The sequence below is a fragment of the Girardinichthys multiradiatus genome, chromosome 23, assembly GCF_021462225.1.
Source record: "Girardinichthys multiradiatus isolate DD_20200921_A chromosome 23, DD_fGirMul_XY1, whole genome shotgun sequence".
NCBI lineage: Eukaryota > Metazoa > Chordata > Actinopteri > Cyprinodontiformes > Goodeidae > Girardinichthys > Girardinichthys multiradiatus.
In genome coordinates, this window is record NC_061815.1 from 30,342,999 (window position 1) to 30,361,186 (window position 18,188).

At 40.2% G+C, this 18,188-nt stretch overlaps 1 protein-coding gene across 5 annotated transcripts; it reads left to right on the forward strand.

The window, feature by feature from the left end:
* The first annotated feature begins 1,439 nt into the window (after positions 1-1,439).
* On the forward strand, positions 1,440-17,987 carry LOC124860143 (sodium/potassium/calcium exchanger 3-like). Of its 5 annotated transcripts, XM_047353152.1 has the most exons (18): positions 1,442-1,967; positions 2,126-2,224; positions 4,735-4,811; positions 4,912-4,986; positions 5,744-5,828; positions 6,498-6,601; positions 8,265-8,339; positions 8,976-9,001; positions 9,085-9,138; positions 9,239-9,375; positions 10,967-11,052; positions 11,756-12,011; positions 12,547-12,713; positions 12,804-12,918; positions 13,965-14,077; positions 15,044-15,109; positions 15,365-15,509; positions 16,428-17,987. In XM_047353152.1, the coding sequence occupies exons 1-17, from the start codon at positions 1,859-1,861 to the stop codon at positions 15,473-15,475; spliced, it is 1,755 nt and encodes a 584-aa protein (XP_047209108.1). In that variant the 5' UTR covers positions 1,442-1,858; the 3' UTR covers positions 15,476-15,509; positions 16,428-17,987. The 5 variants fall into 5 exon arrangements, with proteins under 5 accessions (XP_047209109.1, XP_047209111.1, XP_047209110.1 ...); XM_047353154.1 differs by lacking the exon at positions 16,428-17,987 and having other exon boundaries at positions 1,441-1,967; positions 11,756-11,891; positions 15,365-16,406; XM_047353151.1 differs by lacking the exon at positions 16,428-17,987 and having other exon boundaries at positions 1,443-1,967; positions 15,365-16,406.
* Positions 17,988-18,188: the final 201 nt, after the last annotated feature.

Below are 18,188 nucleotides of genomic sequence, written 5' to 3' on the forward strand. Positions count from 1 at the left end.
TGGGGTTTTGAGTGATGAACCAGGCTGGGAGTTTTAAAGGCCTCAGGAATCTTTTGCAGGTGTTTAGAGTTAACTCGTTGATTCAGATGATTAGGTTCATAGCTCGTTTAGAGACCCTTTTAATGATATGCTAATTTTGTGAGATAGGAATTTTGGGTTTTCATGAGCTGTATGCCAAAATCATCCGTATTAAGACAATAAAAGACCTGAAATATTTCAGTTAGTGTGCAATGAATCTAAAATATATGAATGTTAAATTTTCATCATTACATTATGGAAAATAATGAACTTTATCACAATATGCTAATATTTTGAGAAGGACCTATAGATTGAACTGTTCAGTGGTCCAAAATCCTCTTTTCCGATTAAACTAAATTGTACCTTGTATTCAGAAATCAAGGTCTCAGATTCTAGAGGAAGAATTGAGATGTACAGAATCTGCATTGCTTGAGGTCCAGTGTGAAGTTTCCACAGTCGAGGGTGATTGAAAGAGCCTTGTCATCTGCTGGTGTTGGTCCGCTCTGTCTTATCAAGTCCAAAGTCCACACAGCTGTCCACCAGGAACGTTTGGAGCACCTCTGCTAACAGACTTAATGCTGATTTCATTTTCCAGCAGGACTTGGTACCAGCCTACATTGCCAGAAGTACCAATAACTGATTTTAATGACTATGGTGTGACTGTGGCCTGACCTAAGGCCTGACGTGACTATGTGGTATTGCCAAGAGGAAGATGAAAGCCACACACCAAGGCCCCTAATAAAGCAGCCTGGGCTGCCTTAACAAACCAGTACCACAGGCTGATCGCCTCCATGCCACGTCGCATTAATGCAGTAATGTCTCTGTCGTGTCCTTGGGCAAGACATTTTACCCGGCTGGCCTGCTGACGGTGGTCAGCGGGTTCAGTGGTACCGATTGTATGGCAGTCTCGCTTCGGTCAGTCTTCCCCAGGGCAGCTGTGGCTACAATGTATCTTACCACAGTCAGTGTGTGAATGGGTGGATGACTGATTGTAGCGCTAAGGGCTCTGGGGTCTGGGACTTGGTAAAGCGCTATACTAGTAGCCATTTACCATTTCTGCATTAAAATCATTTTTTATTCATCTTGTGTAAATCTTATTTTCTGAGGAACTGAACTGGGGAATTTCATTAGCCGAAAACCATAGTTTAACAGAAACAAATATCACTCTGCGTTAAAGGAATCTCTATATTATAGAAGTTTAACTTATTGAATTATTGAAATACATGATTTTTTTCAGCGGTTTTTGATATTTTAATTTATTGAGATGCATCTGTAATGGTATAGTTTATATGGAATTAAGAGCTTTAATTACCCAAACCAAGTAATAACCATTGTTAGAAAAGTTATAAACAATTCTCGAACTGCGGAAATTAGTCCTAATCTTCGCATTTAAGGTGACAATCACTCTAGTCATGCTGATATGAAGTGGTTTCTCCCTCATGGCTGACCCACCCAGATGAAGGAGCTCTGCTCTGGAGGAGAACACCCCCTCCCGGTGGGGAAAATCACAAACTGGATCCCATTTGGAGCAGAATGGATGCTAAGACGATCTGAACCGGGGGATGTTTATAAATAGACGCCTGCTGGTGATTCATCAGCTGCTCGTATTCCCTGGAGGTGAAGCTGCATTAACTCGGCCGCCACTGGATACAGATGACGGGCCGCTTCGCCTTGAGGTCCTCCTGTAATTCTGATGGAGCTCCGACACGAACAACACTGAGAAACGACAAATCGGATCCGGAGAGCAACAGGCCAGTTAGATCCGGTTCGGAAGAAGAGGGGACCCGTGGCGGCGGCATGTTCTGATCGGGGAGCCCGAAGAGCGGCTGCGGCTGGCGGGATGAGGGCTCCGAGGAGACCGAGGCAAACGCTGCTCCTTCCCCGGTTCTGTGTCGGTGGAGTGGGTCTGCTCGCAGCTTTCTGGGTCTTTCACCTCAGTGAAATTACAGGTGCTATAAGAATGTGGTGTATTCATAATTTGCGTGCAACCAATTTAAATAACATGTTAGATTGCAACTATAAACAATATATGAGGTCAGACGTTTGGTGAATTTTAATTTATTTTAAACATCATCCCAAGCGCTTCCAATTATCTTCCTCATTCCAGGTTCTCATGGCCAAACTGGGGAGAAGTGCATACATTTATCTAAAAGAGATCTCATTCAGCAGGCAGAAGACAACCAGAATGGCAGTATTTCTAGATCTGGTAAGACTTTCCTGCTTCTCTCCCATCATTACAAAAATGGAAAAGAGCCACATTTGAGCATTTTTTTTTTTTTTTTTTTTTTTTATAGAGACTTGGCATTTGCAGCCAAAATTAGTCAGATATGTTGCTGCTGTTGACTGTTAATTGAGAGTGAAGGTCTGACGTCTCATCTCTATTAATCTGTTTCATTCATCTTTTTGCTGCGATCATTGATGTGCCTCCCTGTTCATTCTTCATTTCCTTCAACTCTGCACGTCTAGATGTTTAAACACAGTCAGGCCTTTGAGGGACCCAGTTGCTAGGAAACTGAATGCTGAATTTGTGGTCGGATGTTGCGTGTGTCTCTGTTGTAGTTCAAAGTGTCTACCCCGTCATAATGATCTGCTGATTATAACCAGCAGGTCTCATATCTAACTGGAACTGGTTGGCTGTAGGGTTATGCGTTTTCAGCAGCAAATGCACAAAAATGATCTTAATTTGTTTGGGAAACATTTTTAGTTTCTTAACTGACCAATTTTAGTGTAGCTGACCAATCCAAAGTTTTTTGTGAGAGCAGGACACTGAAAGAAAGTTGGAACAGAAGTACATTTTACAATGGCCGGCCCTAGCTACAAGCAAGCCTTGCACTGCATAGCTCCCTCTGCTGGCTGGTGTGCCCCAAGCGACCTAAAATCAACAGGACAGGTTGATAAGCGTACCAGTTATGTTAACAGAATCATAATTATTGCTGCTTGGGTGCTGTGTGGATCAGTGGGTAGATCAGGTGAAGATTATGCACGTTCAGTAATATAAAAGGAGTCACTGCTGATGTGCTTAACTGGAGGTGGGCCCCCAAATTAATTTCTGCTTAGGACCTTATCAGACCTTGGCCCAGATATGTTGATCAGTCTTTACTTTTTGTTTTAAAGTGCTACTTGACCAGAGTTTGTCTTCGGTCTTCCCCCAGCAGATGGCCGCTCATGCAGAGCCAGGTTCTGCTGGAGGTTTCTTCCTGTCGAAAGGGAGGTTTCCTTTCCGTTTCTGTTGCCACATGCTATAGTCATATACTTGATATGACTTTTGTCGGTGGTTGGCGCTGTATAAATAAACTGAATTATATTAATAGAATTAACGCTATGTTAGCCCGGTTGTACCTTGCAAAACCACAGTCTTTTAACACATTCTCAACAAAATTAACATGAAATTGTATCATGAAAGTAAGAAACCAAATATTAACTTTGTATACTTAGGTTCTCTTTAGTTCTGAAATATAGATAAAGGCAGGAGATAAGTGGACTGTAGACAGTCATGTACATTTCTGCCACTTTGGGAAAAGAATTAAAGCAAATTCCAAACAAGAAAGGCCATCCATTGTCTTCTTGAAAATTGATGTCTATATTTGGATCAGAACCCCAGTGGCTTACATCTGTGTTGTGGTATCATCAATGTAGAGGGGTTGTTTTTGGTATTTCATTTATCAAGGCAGCACGATATGTACTGGTTTCAGGAAGTTAATATCAGGCATCCTTTTGTAGAACATGCAAGTACATAGTATTATAGACTCAGAGTAAATGTGTTGGACTGTCTTTGCCTGCAGTTCAGACTTCTTGCTGGATACCGGGACAGAATGTTAACTTTCAGGGCCGGTCCAAGGTTTTATGAGGCTCTAAGCAGAATTTCATTTGTTGGTCCCCTTTCTCTCCAGCCTCCATTTATATTGTTTTTTTTACCCAGTAAAATGTTTTCCTATGCTAAGATACGAGCTGCAGTCGTGGTTGTTTTTTTCGCTAATAGCTCAGGAACCAAATAAGATGACTGATTGAACTGGAGAAAACATGTAGAAAACGTGGTAAAAAAAAAAAAAAAACGCAGCCTGAGGTTTTGATGCTATGGTATATCAGACAAACCCTAACCTGGTCAAATATCCACACTAAAAGCTGTGGCAAAAGAAAGTGGACAATATCATAATGTCTAGTTCACAGTGGGACTATAAACAGTATTGTTTTCTGTCAGTGGTCATGGCAGCCGCTTCTTTCTGATGATTGGACAAAATAGTAATTTGATGGGATTTTTTTGTAGTTTTCCTTTTTAAGATGTCCACTGATTTTTCATCTCTGACAACTTGGTGGTTGTTGTTGTTGACATGCATCTGCTACACTGAAAAAATAAGAAAGTTAGAAGGTAGTTTTAAGCAATTAAGTGCTTCAAGCTTGTGATAAAACTGTAAAGGTGCCTTAAAGGGCGTTTACATCCAGGTGACCTCTTTTATAACAGCTAGTATTCATTACAGCTATTTGTTTCACGAAACTTAAATCTGATTTGCTGAGCTGACGGCATGCCTTTCTGCATCTGCATTGTAAAGTTTAAACATCTCCTTTAACAGCATTAATTACAATCCTCTTCTGCATCCCTTCAGATATTTAGGTTGTTTGTCGAGGTTTTGCAAAGAGGAAAGGAATTATTTTAAACAATTATTTAATTCTGTGATTAATTTTAGTTATTCTCATCCATAATTTCCATGTTTTCCTCAGCTATACATGAGTTCCCAGAGGACATCTTTACTCTGGTTCAGAGGAGGCAGGGAGCCGTGCTCCTGCATGTTCTCTGTGTGAGTATCAGCTCAGTGTCGGGCTGAAAATAAAACCTTATCTTACTCTAAAGAAAAACAGTTGGTTGTTTTCAATAATGTGTCTCTTATTTTTTAACAGGCTATCTACATGTTTCATGCTCTGGCCATTGTGTGTGATGTTTACTTTGTGCCATCACTGGAAAAAGTATCAGAGGTAGGAACTAAAAAAATATATAAATGTGAAATTCAGACAGTGTGTTTTATTGTCTTTTCTAGCATACTCTAAATTTAATCAAAGAAGCCACAGTTCCCTCAGTAGTTAGTATTTTTATAAACAATTAGACACCCTATAAGTACACTGAATTCGTTTGCTACTATTTGCCAAAGGTTAACATAAATTTGCCATTTTTTATATGTTTTTGTGAATAAAAACTGTTCAGAGGAAGTTTGCTCATTTGTGTACAGGTGCATCTCAATAAATTAGAATATATTTATCATTAATTTATTTACAAAAGTGAAACCTATGTATTAAGTGGTTGTTACACAGAGATCGAGACATTTTAAGTATTTATTTCTTTTAATTTGTTCTATTAATTCTGTAAACGGAGATGTTATGTTATTTCACCGCTGATTTGACAGTTCAGTTGAAGACAGTCACTAACACCCTTCTTAAGGTCTGTTAGCCACAAAAGATCATTGCTAAAGAGTTCAGAGTATGAATGCTGGTATAACATTACATCCAGGGAAAGTTGAGTGGACAGAAAACGTGTTGTTAAAAAAACATGCACAATCAACGGGAACAATCACAGCCTTCAGAGGTTTGTGAGGCAGATCTTAATCAAAAGCGGAGGTGTGACACCGTAGGAGACTCTCAAAGCCTGAGAGAGAGAGAAACTGAGTCAATATATGGACAAGAAAGACAGTACATATATCACAGTTATTTATTCAAAGTGTTCCCCTCTTTCCAACAGAACCTTCAGCTCAGTCAAGATGTTGCCGGGGCAACCTTCATGGCAGCTGGGAGCTCCGCCCCTGAACTCTTCACCTCTCTGATTGGTCAGTGACACGCTGATCTAATCAGCTGGGTTTTGGTTAGATTCACTGGAGCAGTTACTGGAATCTGGTTAGGTCTAGGAAATGTTAATCAGTAGAGGCATCTGAACAAAATGTCCCAAAGCTTTAATAAGCATGAGCATTAGATGCCACCAAAGACACATTTTGTCTTCTGCTGTCTGATTTAAGATCTCACAAGTAAAATACATGTTATAATTTTAATGCTAATACCTCTGGTGCATTTTATTCTGAATAAGGTGAAACAAGCAGCAAGAGTCCAATTCCAGGGGTACATTTCAAGTAAAACGAGGCAGGTCCACTGTGTTCTGAAACTGTCACATTGATGCTGTCACACTGATGCTTTGTAAAAACTTTCATTTTTTGAAGTTGGAAGACATCTTTTTGGTCTATTGTGTCCAAATGAATCAATTTTATTCTAAAAATGAAAAGGTTTGCCTTTAGAAAAATTGCAGCAAACCTAATATTATGTAAGGTTTACAGAGCCAGACGAAACATAACAAACATCCTTCTCTAAGGGAAAATACAATATTAATCTTTGGAGCATAGAAACTATGTCTAAGTTTTAACATATGAGTTAGAAATGATGCTGATTATATTGTCTGGATCACTGTCATAGTTCTGCTAACTTTTCCATGTTCACTCTGCTTTCAGGTGTGTTCATCACAAAGGGAGATGTTGGTGTGGGGACGATTGTGGGATCAGCTGTTTTTAACATCCTGGTCATTATTGGTCTCTGTGGCATTTTCTCTGGACAGGTTTGTGTGGCTTTTATTTTATTACCACAAATACAAACTTAAGACTCAGTCTGCAGCTTGTTTTACATGCAGTTCTTTAATGAGATGACACAACATCAGAATCAGAATCAGAATCAGAAAAGCTTTATTGCCAAGTACGTTTTTGGACATACAAGGAATTTGTTTTGGCGTAGTCGGTGCAATACAGTACAAATTAAACAGTACAAACATATCTACAATATAATATAAATATAAGTGCACAGTTTTAAGTGAGTGAGAGTAAATATAGAGCAGTATAAGATGCAAGAGCAATACAACAGTGCAGGTGATCATTGTGCAAGTAAAGCAGGAGTCCAAGCTGAGCGTTAATGTAACGCATAGAGTTACAGGTTACAGGTGTCCTGTCAGCAAAAAAAGGGGGGGTGTGGGGGAAAGGGGGAATGTCAGGGTGGTTTCCGGGCTTTGTTAACCAGGCTGGTGGCAGATGGGAAAAAACTGTTCTTGTGGCGTGAGGTTTTGGTCCGGATGGACCGCAGCCTCCTGCCAGAGGGGAGAGTTTCAAAGAGTCTGTGACCGGGGTGGGAGGGATCAGCCAGAACCTTCCCTGCCCGCTTCAGGGTCCTGGAGGTGTACAGTTCCTGGAGCGACAGTAGACTGCAGCCAATCACCTTCTCAGCAGACCGAATGACACGCTGCAGCCTGCCCTTATCCTTGGCTGTAGCAGCGGCGTACCAGATGGTGATGGAGGAGGTGAGGATGGACTCAATGATGGCTGTGTAGAAGTGCACCATCATAGTCTTTGGCAGGTTGAATTTCTTCAGCTGCCGCAGGAAGAACATCCTCTGCTGGGCTTTCTTGATGAGGGAGCTGATGTTTGGCTCCCACTTGAGATCCTGGGAGATGATGGTTCCCAGGAAGCGGAAAGATTCCACAGTGTCAATTGTGGAGTCACAGAGGGTGATGGGGGCAGGTGGGGCTGGGTTCTGCCTGAAGTTCACAACCATCTCCACTGTCTTTAGAGCGTTGAGCTCAAGGCTGTTCTGGCTGCACCAGTCCAACAGATGGTCCACTTCCCATCTGTACGCGGACTCGTCACCATCAGAGATGAGTCCGATCAGGGTGGTGTCGTCCGCAAACTTCAGAAGCTTGACAGACTGGTGACTGGAGGTGCAGCTGTTGGTGTACAGGGAGAAGAGCAGAGGAGAGAGAACACAGCCTTGGGGGGAACCGGTGCTGATGGTCAGGGAGTCAGAGACGTGCTTCCCCAGCCTCACGCGCTGCTTCCTGTCAGACAGGAAGTCAGTGATCCACCTGCAGGTGGAGTCGGGCACACTCAGCTGGGAGAACATACATTATACATACTCATACATACATACAATATACACAGCCCTGCAAACGTATTCATACCTCTGAACGTTTCTACATTTTGCCACATTGGGTTTTATCCTGGTTTCAGGTGAAAGACCAATACAAGCAGTGCATTATTTTGCAGTAGAGGAAATGTTTAACAAACAGAAATGTTGAAAGTGTGGCGTGTAAATATATTTGCCCCTTTTACTCTGATACCCCTAAACAAAGTCCCCTGCAGGCTTCAGAGTTTTAATGTCCTTTTATACCTTGTATTGTATGTAAATATCTGGTTTTATTGTAAATCCCACTCACCATTTTCTCTCTCTCCTTGCAGCCCATCTCTCTGACCTGGTGGCCTCTCTTTCGCGATGCTCTTTTTTACATCCTGTCCATACTGGTGCTTATTCTGGTGAGAAAGCACTTTAAGTGTTTAATTTCTGTCTCTGACTCACAGTTAATATGGAGCTTAGTAGTGCCGTAATGTAATCAAAACATAATCAAATGATCAAATAAAACAAATAAATAACGATAAAAAGGCTTCTAATTAAATGTGTCTGTAGCAAATATAATTTGTGAACAGATAAGCAAGTTTGCCATAAATATGTGGTTTTACAAAAACGTATAGTTCTTAATTATTTCCAGATACTGCTGTGGGCGGAGCTAATACTGCTTCAGTCAAGATGATTGGTTGGAAATGGACTTACTGTGCAAGTTAACCAATCAGATGTTTAGGTCTGTTTTAGGAATCACAGTGCTAGTTTATGTTTTTTAAAGGTGTAATTTAGCAAAGAAACCTTAGAAATGTTGAGTAAATACTGAAATATTTATAATATTGTGTCTTATCAAAAGACATTGACGTAAGATTTATTATCCTGACCTCTGACCAGGAATCTTTATCACAGTAACTACTGTACTACTGTTGATGCTGATGTACAACACTGATATAACAGAAATTACATAAGATTGTATTCATGAACTACTACTCCAAAAGACCCTAAGCAAACAAACATAAACAGAGCTGTAACTATTTTTATTTTATTTACAGGTGATCTATGATGAAAAGGTCCTGTGGTAAGTCTAATTAAACGTTTTAAGTCAGGAATCTCTGTTGCTTCAGCAAGCAGATCCACATAAATATGTAATGAATGTTTCAGGTGGGAGACCATCATCCTGATCTCCATGTATGGGATCTACATAATCATCATGATGTGAGTCTCTTCTCCTCACATTTGTAATTGTTTTAGATCAGACAGTTCAGGCTTTATTCCCAGCAGAGGAAACGGTGCCAGTGTGTTTTATAATGTGTAGGTTCAACAGACGCCTGTGTTGCCTGGTGGAGAGACACTGCAGCGTGGACGGTCAGCCGTGTCTGAGCAGTCTGCGGCGGACGACCGCGGTTGGAAATGTTGGAGACAGTGAAAATGACATGGTGCCACTGAAGCCAGGTGCAGCAGCACGTGTTTGTACGCGCGCATGTTCTCATCAACATCAAAAGCTTCCATCAGTGCCTGAGCAGCGTTCAGAAGACCCAGTAACACAGTTTAAGCTGCCAATCAAATATTTCTGTTTCCCCGTTGATTTAAAAAGACTAAAATAGAGCCAAGCCTCTTTCATATCTCCACCAGGCTTGTCTTTTTATCTGTTTATGCTTTTTGACATATCTGCAGTTTATATTCAACTTCAGCGGCTTACAAAAGTATTCGTTCCCTTTGAACATTTTTACGTATTGGCAGATTAAATTTGGAGACTTCAATGTTTGTTACTGGGATTTTATGATACAGACCAACACAAAATAATGGAAAAACGTTAACAAGAATAATCTGATATTATTCTTGTTAACATTCTTGTAACCCCCTTTTCTCTAATACCCACCAAAAAATCAAGTTCAACCAATTTGCCTTCAAAACAAACTAATTAGTAAATAAAGACCACCTGTATCAGCTTGGTTTTGACACGAAATAAACGTTGAATCCGTCTTTTTATCCGGCTGAAGCAGGATTCGGTTAAAAAAACCACACCCAGCATTTTAAGGGTGAGCAGCCTGTGGAAGTCAGGGAAATCTGCCTTAGGCTGCAATTGGATGACATTTTTGTTATTCATAATGTTCATCACTGCCCACTATCTCTCCTGAGCAAATAGGATTAAATAAATATCTGAAGGTTTTATTATCTTTCAAACTATATTGCATCCCCTGCATATGGAAAGTGTACGGTTTAACTACAAACCTGGCAAGATATGGCCGTCCCACCTATACCTGCTATACAAGGAGAGAATTAATCAGAGAAACATCCAAGAGGACCATGCTAACAATATGGGAGCTACACAAATGCACAGCTCAGATGGAAAAAAACTATTAGTCATTCACTCCACAAATTTGTTTTTTATTGAGTGTCAAGAAAGAAAACCATAAGAAGTCCTGTTTGCAGGTTACCACAAGCTATTTAGAGGACATAACAAACATGTGGAAGAAGGTCCTCTTGTTCAGTGAGACTAAAACTGAACTTTCTGACCTACATGTAAAACACAACAAGTAACAGAAAGCTAACACTGTACAATACTCTGAACACGCCATCTCCACACTGAAACATGGTGATGGCAGCATTATGCTACGGGGAGGATCTTTTTTTAGCAGGGACAGGGAAGCTGCTCAGACTGATGTAAAGTCAAAGTTCTGACCTAAATCTAAATGGGAATCTTTGGCAAGACTTGAAAATAAATTTTCACAGATGCTCCCTGACCAATCTAACTGAGCTTGAGCCATTTTGCAAAAAAGAATGGATAAAGCTTTCAGGATTCAAAATGTACAAAGCTGATAGAGACAAACACAAAGTATTGCATGTATATGCAGGCCACAATTCTCAGATTTCTATCTGTAAAACAAATTGAAAACCATGTATAATTTTCTTTCAACTTCACAGTCATGTGCTACTTAGTGTTGGTCTATCACATAAATTTGAAGTTGGTGGTTGTAATGTGATGAAATGTGAAAAACGTCTAGGGGTGTGAAAACCTCTGGCTCTGTATTTTTTGCCATAGACTCGTGTGTGGTGGCTGGTCAAGACTCAGCCGTGTTGACGGCGGATGAGCTACTGAACCTTCGCTCTCAGCTCACCTTTTCAGAGGCAAGCGGCCGCCTCCTCATCACCCCACATATCCCCCATACACACTCATGACAGGACACAGTGTTTTCAACAGAGTCTACTGCACATGCTCACAGGCCTCACAAATCATCAAGCTGGATGTGTCATATAATTAATAAGACTAAAAATTCATTTAGAGATATTGATATTTTATGAATTTGTGGGTGTAAATTACCTCCCATGTCAGATTTAAGAGCCGCACCAAATTGTGGCCTCAAGTATTGTCACATTAAGAACATTTTTAAAGCACGTTTTAAAGAGAGCTTTAATCTGATGTTAATTGTAAACAGAAGCAGAAAACCTGCAATAAAGCTGATTAACTTGTGTCACAAGAAAAATATTTGGAATGCTCCATCCATGTTATATGCACTTTGTTACACATAGACATTGACAGTAAGTACTGCTTGATGTGTAATATTATGGCTGACTCCAAAACAAGGCCCACATCTCTAAAACAATGTGTTCTTTCTCAGCTCTGCTGCATAAACTACTCCTGCCAGTTCTATTCCTGCTCTTTCTTATATCCCTGATCGGTGTATCATAAATCCTCTCTGGCTGAATCTGAAGACTTGCCATCCTGCCTAATCACACCACCATCCTCTTTAATATTGATGGATAAAATAATTTCAATAAATCTACATGGTGTTTCTCATGGTCCTCATTTGCGCCGACTTCTCTCCCACAGAGGCAGAGGCTTATTCGAACTCGGGTGAGCCCAGAGGAGGGCGCAGGTCCGGGGGTGGAAGGGTCGGGTGGAACCTGGGGGAGAGAAAACGGGGCGGCAGCTGAGGGAGAAAGGCAGGAGGGAGAGAGGGAGGCAGGTAAGGAATCAGGGGCAGAGACTGGTGAGGGCGCACAGCTGAAAGAGGAAGAGGAGGAAGAGGAAGACCAAGAGGAAGGAGAGGAGGAGAACTCTCCTTTCAAACCCTTCATCCTGCCGGGTAGGTGAAAAATAGTCACAAAGAGGCAAAATAGAGTTCAATTACTTCATGCCTTAAAGCTGCAAGTTAAATCATCACATTTAATGTTGCATGGGCTTTTCTTCCATTGTGCTGACTGCAGTAAACAGTTATTATATAACTTTAAAGCTGGTTTCCTGTATATATACACTTCCAAATAAGTAAATTTATCAGACTTTAGTCACTCTACACACTGCCACCTACTGGGAAGCAAATGTAAGGTCACAAAAGAGGTCCTAATTTCCATGAAAAAAATGCAACTTGAAACCTAAAAGCTTCCTGTGAAGATTCATTGATGCCTTTGAGTCAACCACACCTACTTCCTGCTTTGCCCTCTGTTAATATTTCACAGCTTATTATGGAGTTTGAAAGCTGATGAAGCTAATTAAAAGGAGATGACACAGAACCTGGCAGACATATTCAGGCCATGCCATGTGAATAATTTAGAAGTGGAGATTAATCGTGATGAAGCTTGTGAGGGAACAGTTGTGTATGGTTGTTTTCCTTCTCTCTGCAGATGGCTGGTGTGTTCGGCTGAAGTGGCTCCTGTCCTGGCCTCTGAGTTTCCTGCTGCACTGCACTATCCCAGACTGTAACCTGCCGCGATGGGAGCGCTGGTACCTGTTCACCTTCCTGTCCTCCACTCTCTGGATAGCCCTCTTCTCCTACCTCATGGTCTGGATGGTACAAAACTCACACCGACACAGAGCTCTCAAACACACACATACACACATAAAAACCTTCATTAGAAAACCCCTTTTTTCCTCTCCGAAGGTAACCATAATCAGCTACACGCTTGGGATCCCAGATGTCATCATGGGCATCACTTTCCTCGCAGCTGGCACCAGTGTTCCTGACTGCATGGCCAGTCTCATTGTCGCCAGGCAAGGTGTGAGACGGTGGTCTCTCGCAAACAAACATTTGTGCCGTATTTATGTTAAAAAGATTTCAGATTCAAGAGGAACTTTATCATCAATATGTAGTACAAAGAAATGATTTCAATCATTTCCTTAAGAAAGGTAACTAACCATAAGTTCGTTACTAAATCTGCAATAATATGTGTAAATTTGCAAAGATAGGCAGTAATTATTTAGAGATATTGCACACACACATCTTGTGCATAGATATGTGAAGCAGAGTCAGTACATATTAAAGTTTTAGCAATGACAAAAAGGCTTTTTTAGTCTGTTTGTGTATTTGTTGATCTGTAAGGACAAGTTCTGCCCTGGCTAAGTGACCTTTAAAAAACGTTTCTCATTTTATGCTGTCCCGTTTGTTAGTTAATCTTGGAGGTAATAACATAAAGTTTCATAGTTGGCATAAGAATGCTGCCCTGGGCAAATAACACTCCAGCATCACCTACTTACGCATACTGTCTCATCCGTAATCTGATCTCCAGATAAGACTGGCTGCTGCAGATTTCTTTAGATGTCCAAAATATCTTAGAAATGTGACACCACTACGACAATAACTTTATAATTATCTCCCTTAATCCCTGGGCTATGCAGATGCTCTGTCTACACTGTCAAAGATTAATTCACCTCTGGATACTGATTGCTTGGAGTGGCTCCAACTGATGGCAGCCCAACCTACATTTTGATGATTTGTGAAGCTTATAAGTGTTTGACCGTTTAGGGGCACCAGTACAGCCTTGACCTTTCAATCCCAGGTGGTCAAATGATTTTTAAGTATGAAAATACTTAATAAGTAAAATTAGATGGCAGAAAAACTGATAGATTTGTTTCAAGAAAACATTGTATACAGAAAATGTCAATTGTAGACCAGGCTGAAGGCATCAGATTAGGATGTGATTATGTGATTAAGCAAAGTTGAGATTATTGAGCAAATAAATCCTAGTATCTCAAGCTTTGTGTTGCTGAGTGGTTTTACATGAACTCCCCATAAACTCCCTTGTGTGGCTGTGAAACTTGGCAGGGATGGGCGACATGGCCGTGTCCAACTCTATCGGGAGTAATATCTTTGATGTGCTGCTGGGCCTTGGCTTCCCCTGGGCGCTGAGGACTCTGATAGTCAGCTATGGATCAGTGGTAACTCCAGCCTGTTCTCTCTGTGTGTCAGTGCAACAATATCTAGCTTTGATTTCGTCTGTGTACAGCTAAAATTGGGATTAAACGTTCCCTTTCAAAACCATGGAAAGAAGCGCCCAACCTTTGACTGTTTCCAGCCCACATTTAAAGCTCCAGTCTGTTCTGTCTGTTCATGGGTTCACTTCCAGCTGTATTGTTAGTTTAAAAATCAAAATAATCACAAAGGTTTTGAAATATTTAGATGTTTATACAACTTAGATTAACATGAACAATACCTCAGAATAAATGAATGAACAGTCTCTCCTTGCATTTTACTTTTTTACCAGGTTACCTTATTACTAATCCGCACTTTAAATGTTGTTTTAACTCATGACCAGACTTGGCTTTACAACAACAGGCGAGTCCAGCATAAAACATTTATGAAAAGCCACCTTACCTAATGTTAAGTATGTTGAAGGATCTGATGCTGTGGACCTGCTATGGGTGTGTTATATTTTAATAATAGAATAGAATAGAATAGAATAGAATAGAAATATTGTCCTGAAATTCAGGGGTTATATAATATGTACTGTATCCCAGTGTATATAAGTTAGAAAACACAATGTGAGAAAAAAATTACAAACCTTCTCTTCACTTCTTTCATTGAGCTGTTTTAATTATTTGAGTCGCTTTCTCCAGAAAGAAAAGTTCTGGAGTCCAAAGCAGAGCTAAATTGAGGGACTAATAGGTTTAGATTCAGCAGATGGCCTGAGAAATGGTTCTGTATACGTTCTAATGTCACTTCTCTGCTGCTGGGAGGTTTGAAACGCCAGTGTTATCGTCACAAACCAGTTTCTGCTGCTTCAAACATAAAGAAATCTTAAATGCTTCAGACAAATATATGTTTGAGTTACATCTAATTTTCACATAAATAACCGACAAAAATAGTTTAAAAAAGTAAATAATAAGGGTTTTTACTTATTTCAGGTGACAATCAACAGTAAAGGCCTGGTGTATTCTGTCATTCTGCTGCTGGCCTCAGTCACACTCACTGTGAGTAAATCTTCTCCAGTTTGAGCACAGATCTAATTCTAACATATCTCAGAGGAAACAGGCTCCTGTCTTTCCTCGCCTATCATTCTGACTTTATCCTTTTATTCACTGAGCCCAGAGACATTGATTAACTTTTGATAAGATTTCTTGAGATGAAACTGACTGCAGTGCAACAGGATATGAAGCTTGTCTCATCAGATTCTGGCCGCAGTGCGAACAGACACCATCTCTCTCTCTCTGTCTATCCATCCTCAGGTCCTATGTGTCCATTTGAACCGCTGGAAGTTGGACCGCAGGCTGGGCCTCTGTCTTCTGCTGCTTTATGCCATCTTCCTTCTCTGCTCCGTCGCTTTTGAAAGGCTGTAGAGCAGGAAAAGAGACAAACCATAAACAAAGACAGGTTTCCTGATTTGTATTCCTCCTTCACTGACACCGTCAAGTCTACACAAACATGCGTTTTAATTTAATATTCTCGTAGCTGTACATGTTACTCAGACACCGAAAGTCTGTAAGTGATGTTTACCTTTGAAAAATAAGTATTTTAAATAGTTTTGTACTAAAGACCTTCAGAATCCCAAAAGAAAAGCACTTTGTGTCACAAGAAATTTCTAAGGTGTCAAATTTATATTCTTGAACCCCAAAGTGGGTTTGTATCCGAGAGACGTAAGAGTTAAGGTTTATATAGTCGCTTCCCAGTTTGTGCACTTTTATCATACGTTTAGTGTCACAGTTTTTAACCACACTTCTGTTTTTGTAGTTGTAAATCACATAGCATGTCTGATCGGCGCGATCCCAATGTTTGCACTGAGTCACTGTTAATCTGCCCGTAAGCTTATCAACACAGAATGTCTGTTCAATGAGTCTTTGAGTTCACGTTCCTGAGGTTTAAGTGCAATAACTGTTCTGCACAGTTGCACTTTTGTGCCTGAAAATTAATCACCTTTGTTTTATTTTCTTGCACTTAAATGTAAACATGTGAACACAAATCTGTGCATGGTGGAATAACCAGTTCTTTTATGGTTCCCAAAAAGAAATATTTTTTATTGGAATAATTACCATTTATTTATTTATTTACAAACAAAAAATAATGAAGTTAATTTTATCAAAATGTTAAGTACTATTTATTTACCTTGGTATTTTGGGACACAGTCGGGTTTAATATGTATGCCTTCCTGTATTTCATGTACGTCCTTTTTGTAGCCATTTGCTGGAGCACCTTCAGTTTAAAACTAATTTAATTTTGTCCATTTCCAAAAGCAGAATGATGTTTAAAAATAAAACTCTGTCATGATTAACAGTTCCAGATGTTTCTTTGCAGCAAAGTCTTTTATTCTGATAAACGAAGCCAGACCTGCTGACTTTCTTCCAACGATCGTACAGATAAGCCACCAAGGAAGGCCAGGATTCAGCTCCACAGAAGTCTGGTTGAAAGACTACTGTCTTTCCAAGTTCTGAATCAAGATGCTTCATATTCAGGACTAAAGTTCTGAGACTGACAGAAATGGGTTTTTCACCAGCTTTACTGTTTTCCATGCTGTAAGATCTTTTTGACCATTTTTATTTCAGTATATCGAAGTTTAACTACAAACATTTCAGAGGTTTCAAAGGCTTTTGATGAAAAATGCACCCAGTTTATCGACCTTTCTTTTTTAAGTCTTCTAAAATTCACCCTGAAGCACCGGATATCAGCTTGTGGGCCAAATCTTGACTGATGGTGACCCTTTGTAGCTTTATCAGTGCTTGGATTTTGTTCCAGTTTTATGATTTTTGTTTACTTCCTCTTGGAGAATGACCTAAAGTTCTGATTTGGATCAAGATTTGAAGCGTTTCCTGACCTTGGACCTAAATTTTCAACATTTTGATTGTTGAACCACTTAGCAATCACTTTAATGTATCATTGTGTTAAAAAAAAAAGAACTGTTCAAGACCAAAATGTTCCTGTTCCTGGATCGTTGAGCAAAGTTGCTCTTGGAGACATACATAAATGTAGCCCAAATAGTTAGGAAATTTGTGTTTGGTTTCTTATTTATTTGTTGTAACAATGCTTCCTGGTAATGAAAGCTTATAGATGTGTTTATTTCCCTTAAGTAAATTGCATTTATGGGTTGAGCAGCAGAGTTGGATGTGACCATGAAGAATTTTCCAAAACCTCTACCAATGCCAAAGGTTGGATGATTGAAGTATGAAAAAAACTAGACATGTTGACAATTTAACAATATATTAATTTTACATACATGGGCCTCAGAAGGGTGTGGGAGAACTCTACACAACCTCAACAGCCCGGCACCTCCTCATGCTGGTCTCCAGCTTGGTCACACACTGCTGTGGGACAGCATCCCATTCTTTAAAGCGCATTTGTAGCCAGTTTGGCTGCGTTGGTCACCCCTGGCACTAACAGCTTGCCCAAGCTGATCTCACAAGTGTTCAGTGGGGTTAAGGACAGGACAGCAGGCAGGCTTTTCCATCCTCTCCACTTCCAGATTCTGGTGGTAGTCTCTGATAAAAACCTGCTCTGTGGTGGCGTTGAGGAGCATTGAAATCTTGGAGGATAGAGCTCAGTTCTTTAGAGTGGAGCTATAGAAAACTCATCTCAATATCTCTCCGAATTGAGATTGCCTCCAATGATAGGAGCTATATATCAAAGTGTTTGCAATATCATGGACTTTACAAATTCAACTAGTAAAAACTCCCTAAGTTTGTTTCCGCCAGTAAGGGAGATGCCACTCTGCAACATCACACTGCCTCCAATAAAAGCTGTTTGGCATTGGTGGAGAGGGCAGGTTTTTAATGGACGACATCCACATCCTCATCCCCTTTGCTTAACAAATGCATTTTCCTTGGGGCACAATTTAAACAGAAATAAACAGGCTTTCCAACAGCATGTATTACATCTCTCCCTCTCTCTCTCTCTCTCTATATATATGTAAATATATATATTTATGGGGCTTTTTTAAAGGCATACTAATCTCAATGTATGTTGCCTTCTCAGGAAAGTAATAAACATTTTCTACCATTACTCTGGCATTAAAATAATAATTTTGGTAAACTTACCCGACTTAATCAGAAAACATGTAGTCTG

Coding starts and splice junctions, on each gene's coding strand:
- LOC124860143 (XM_047353152.1), top strand. CDS start 1,859: ATGAGGGCTCCGAGGAGACCGAGGCAAACGCTGCTCCTTCCCCGGTTC. Junction 11,053..11,755: donor CTCAGCTCACCTTTTCAGAG/GCAAGCGGCCGC, acceptor TCTCTCCCACAG/AGGCAGAGGCTTATTCGAAC. Junction 12,919..13,964: donor TCTCATTGTCGCCAGGCAAG/GTGTGAGACGGT, acceptor GAAACTTGGCAG/GGATGGGCGACATGGCCGTG.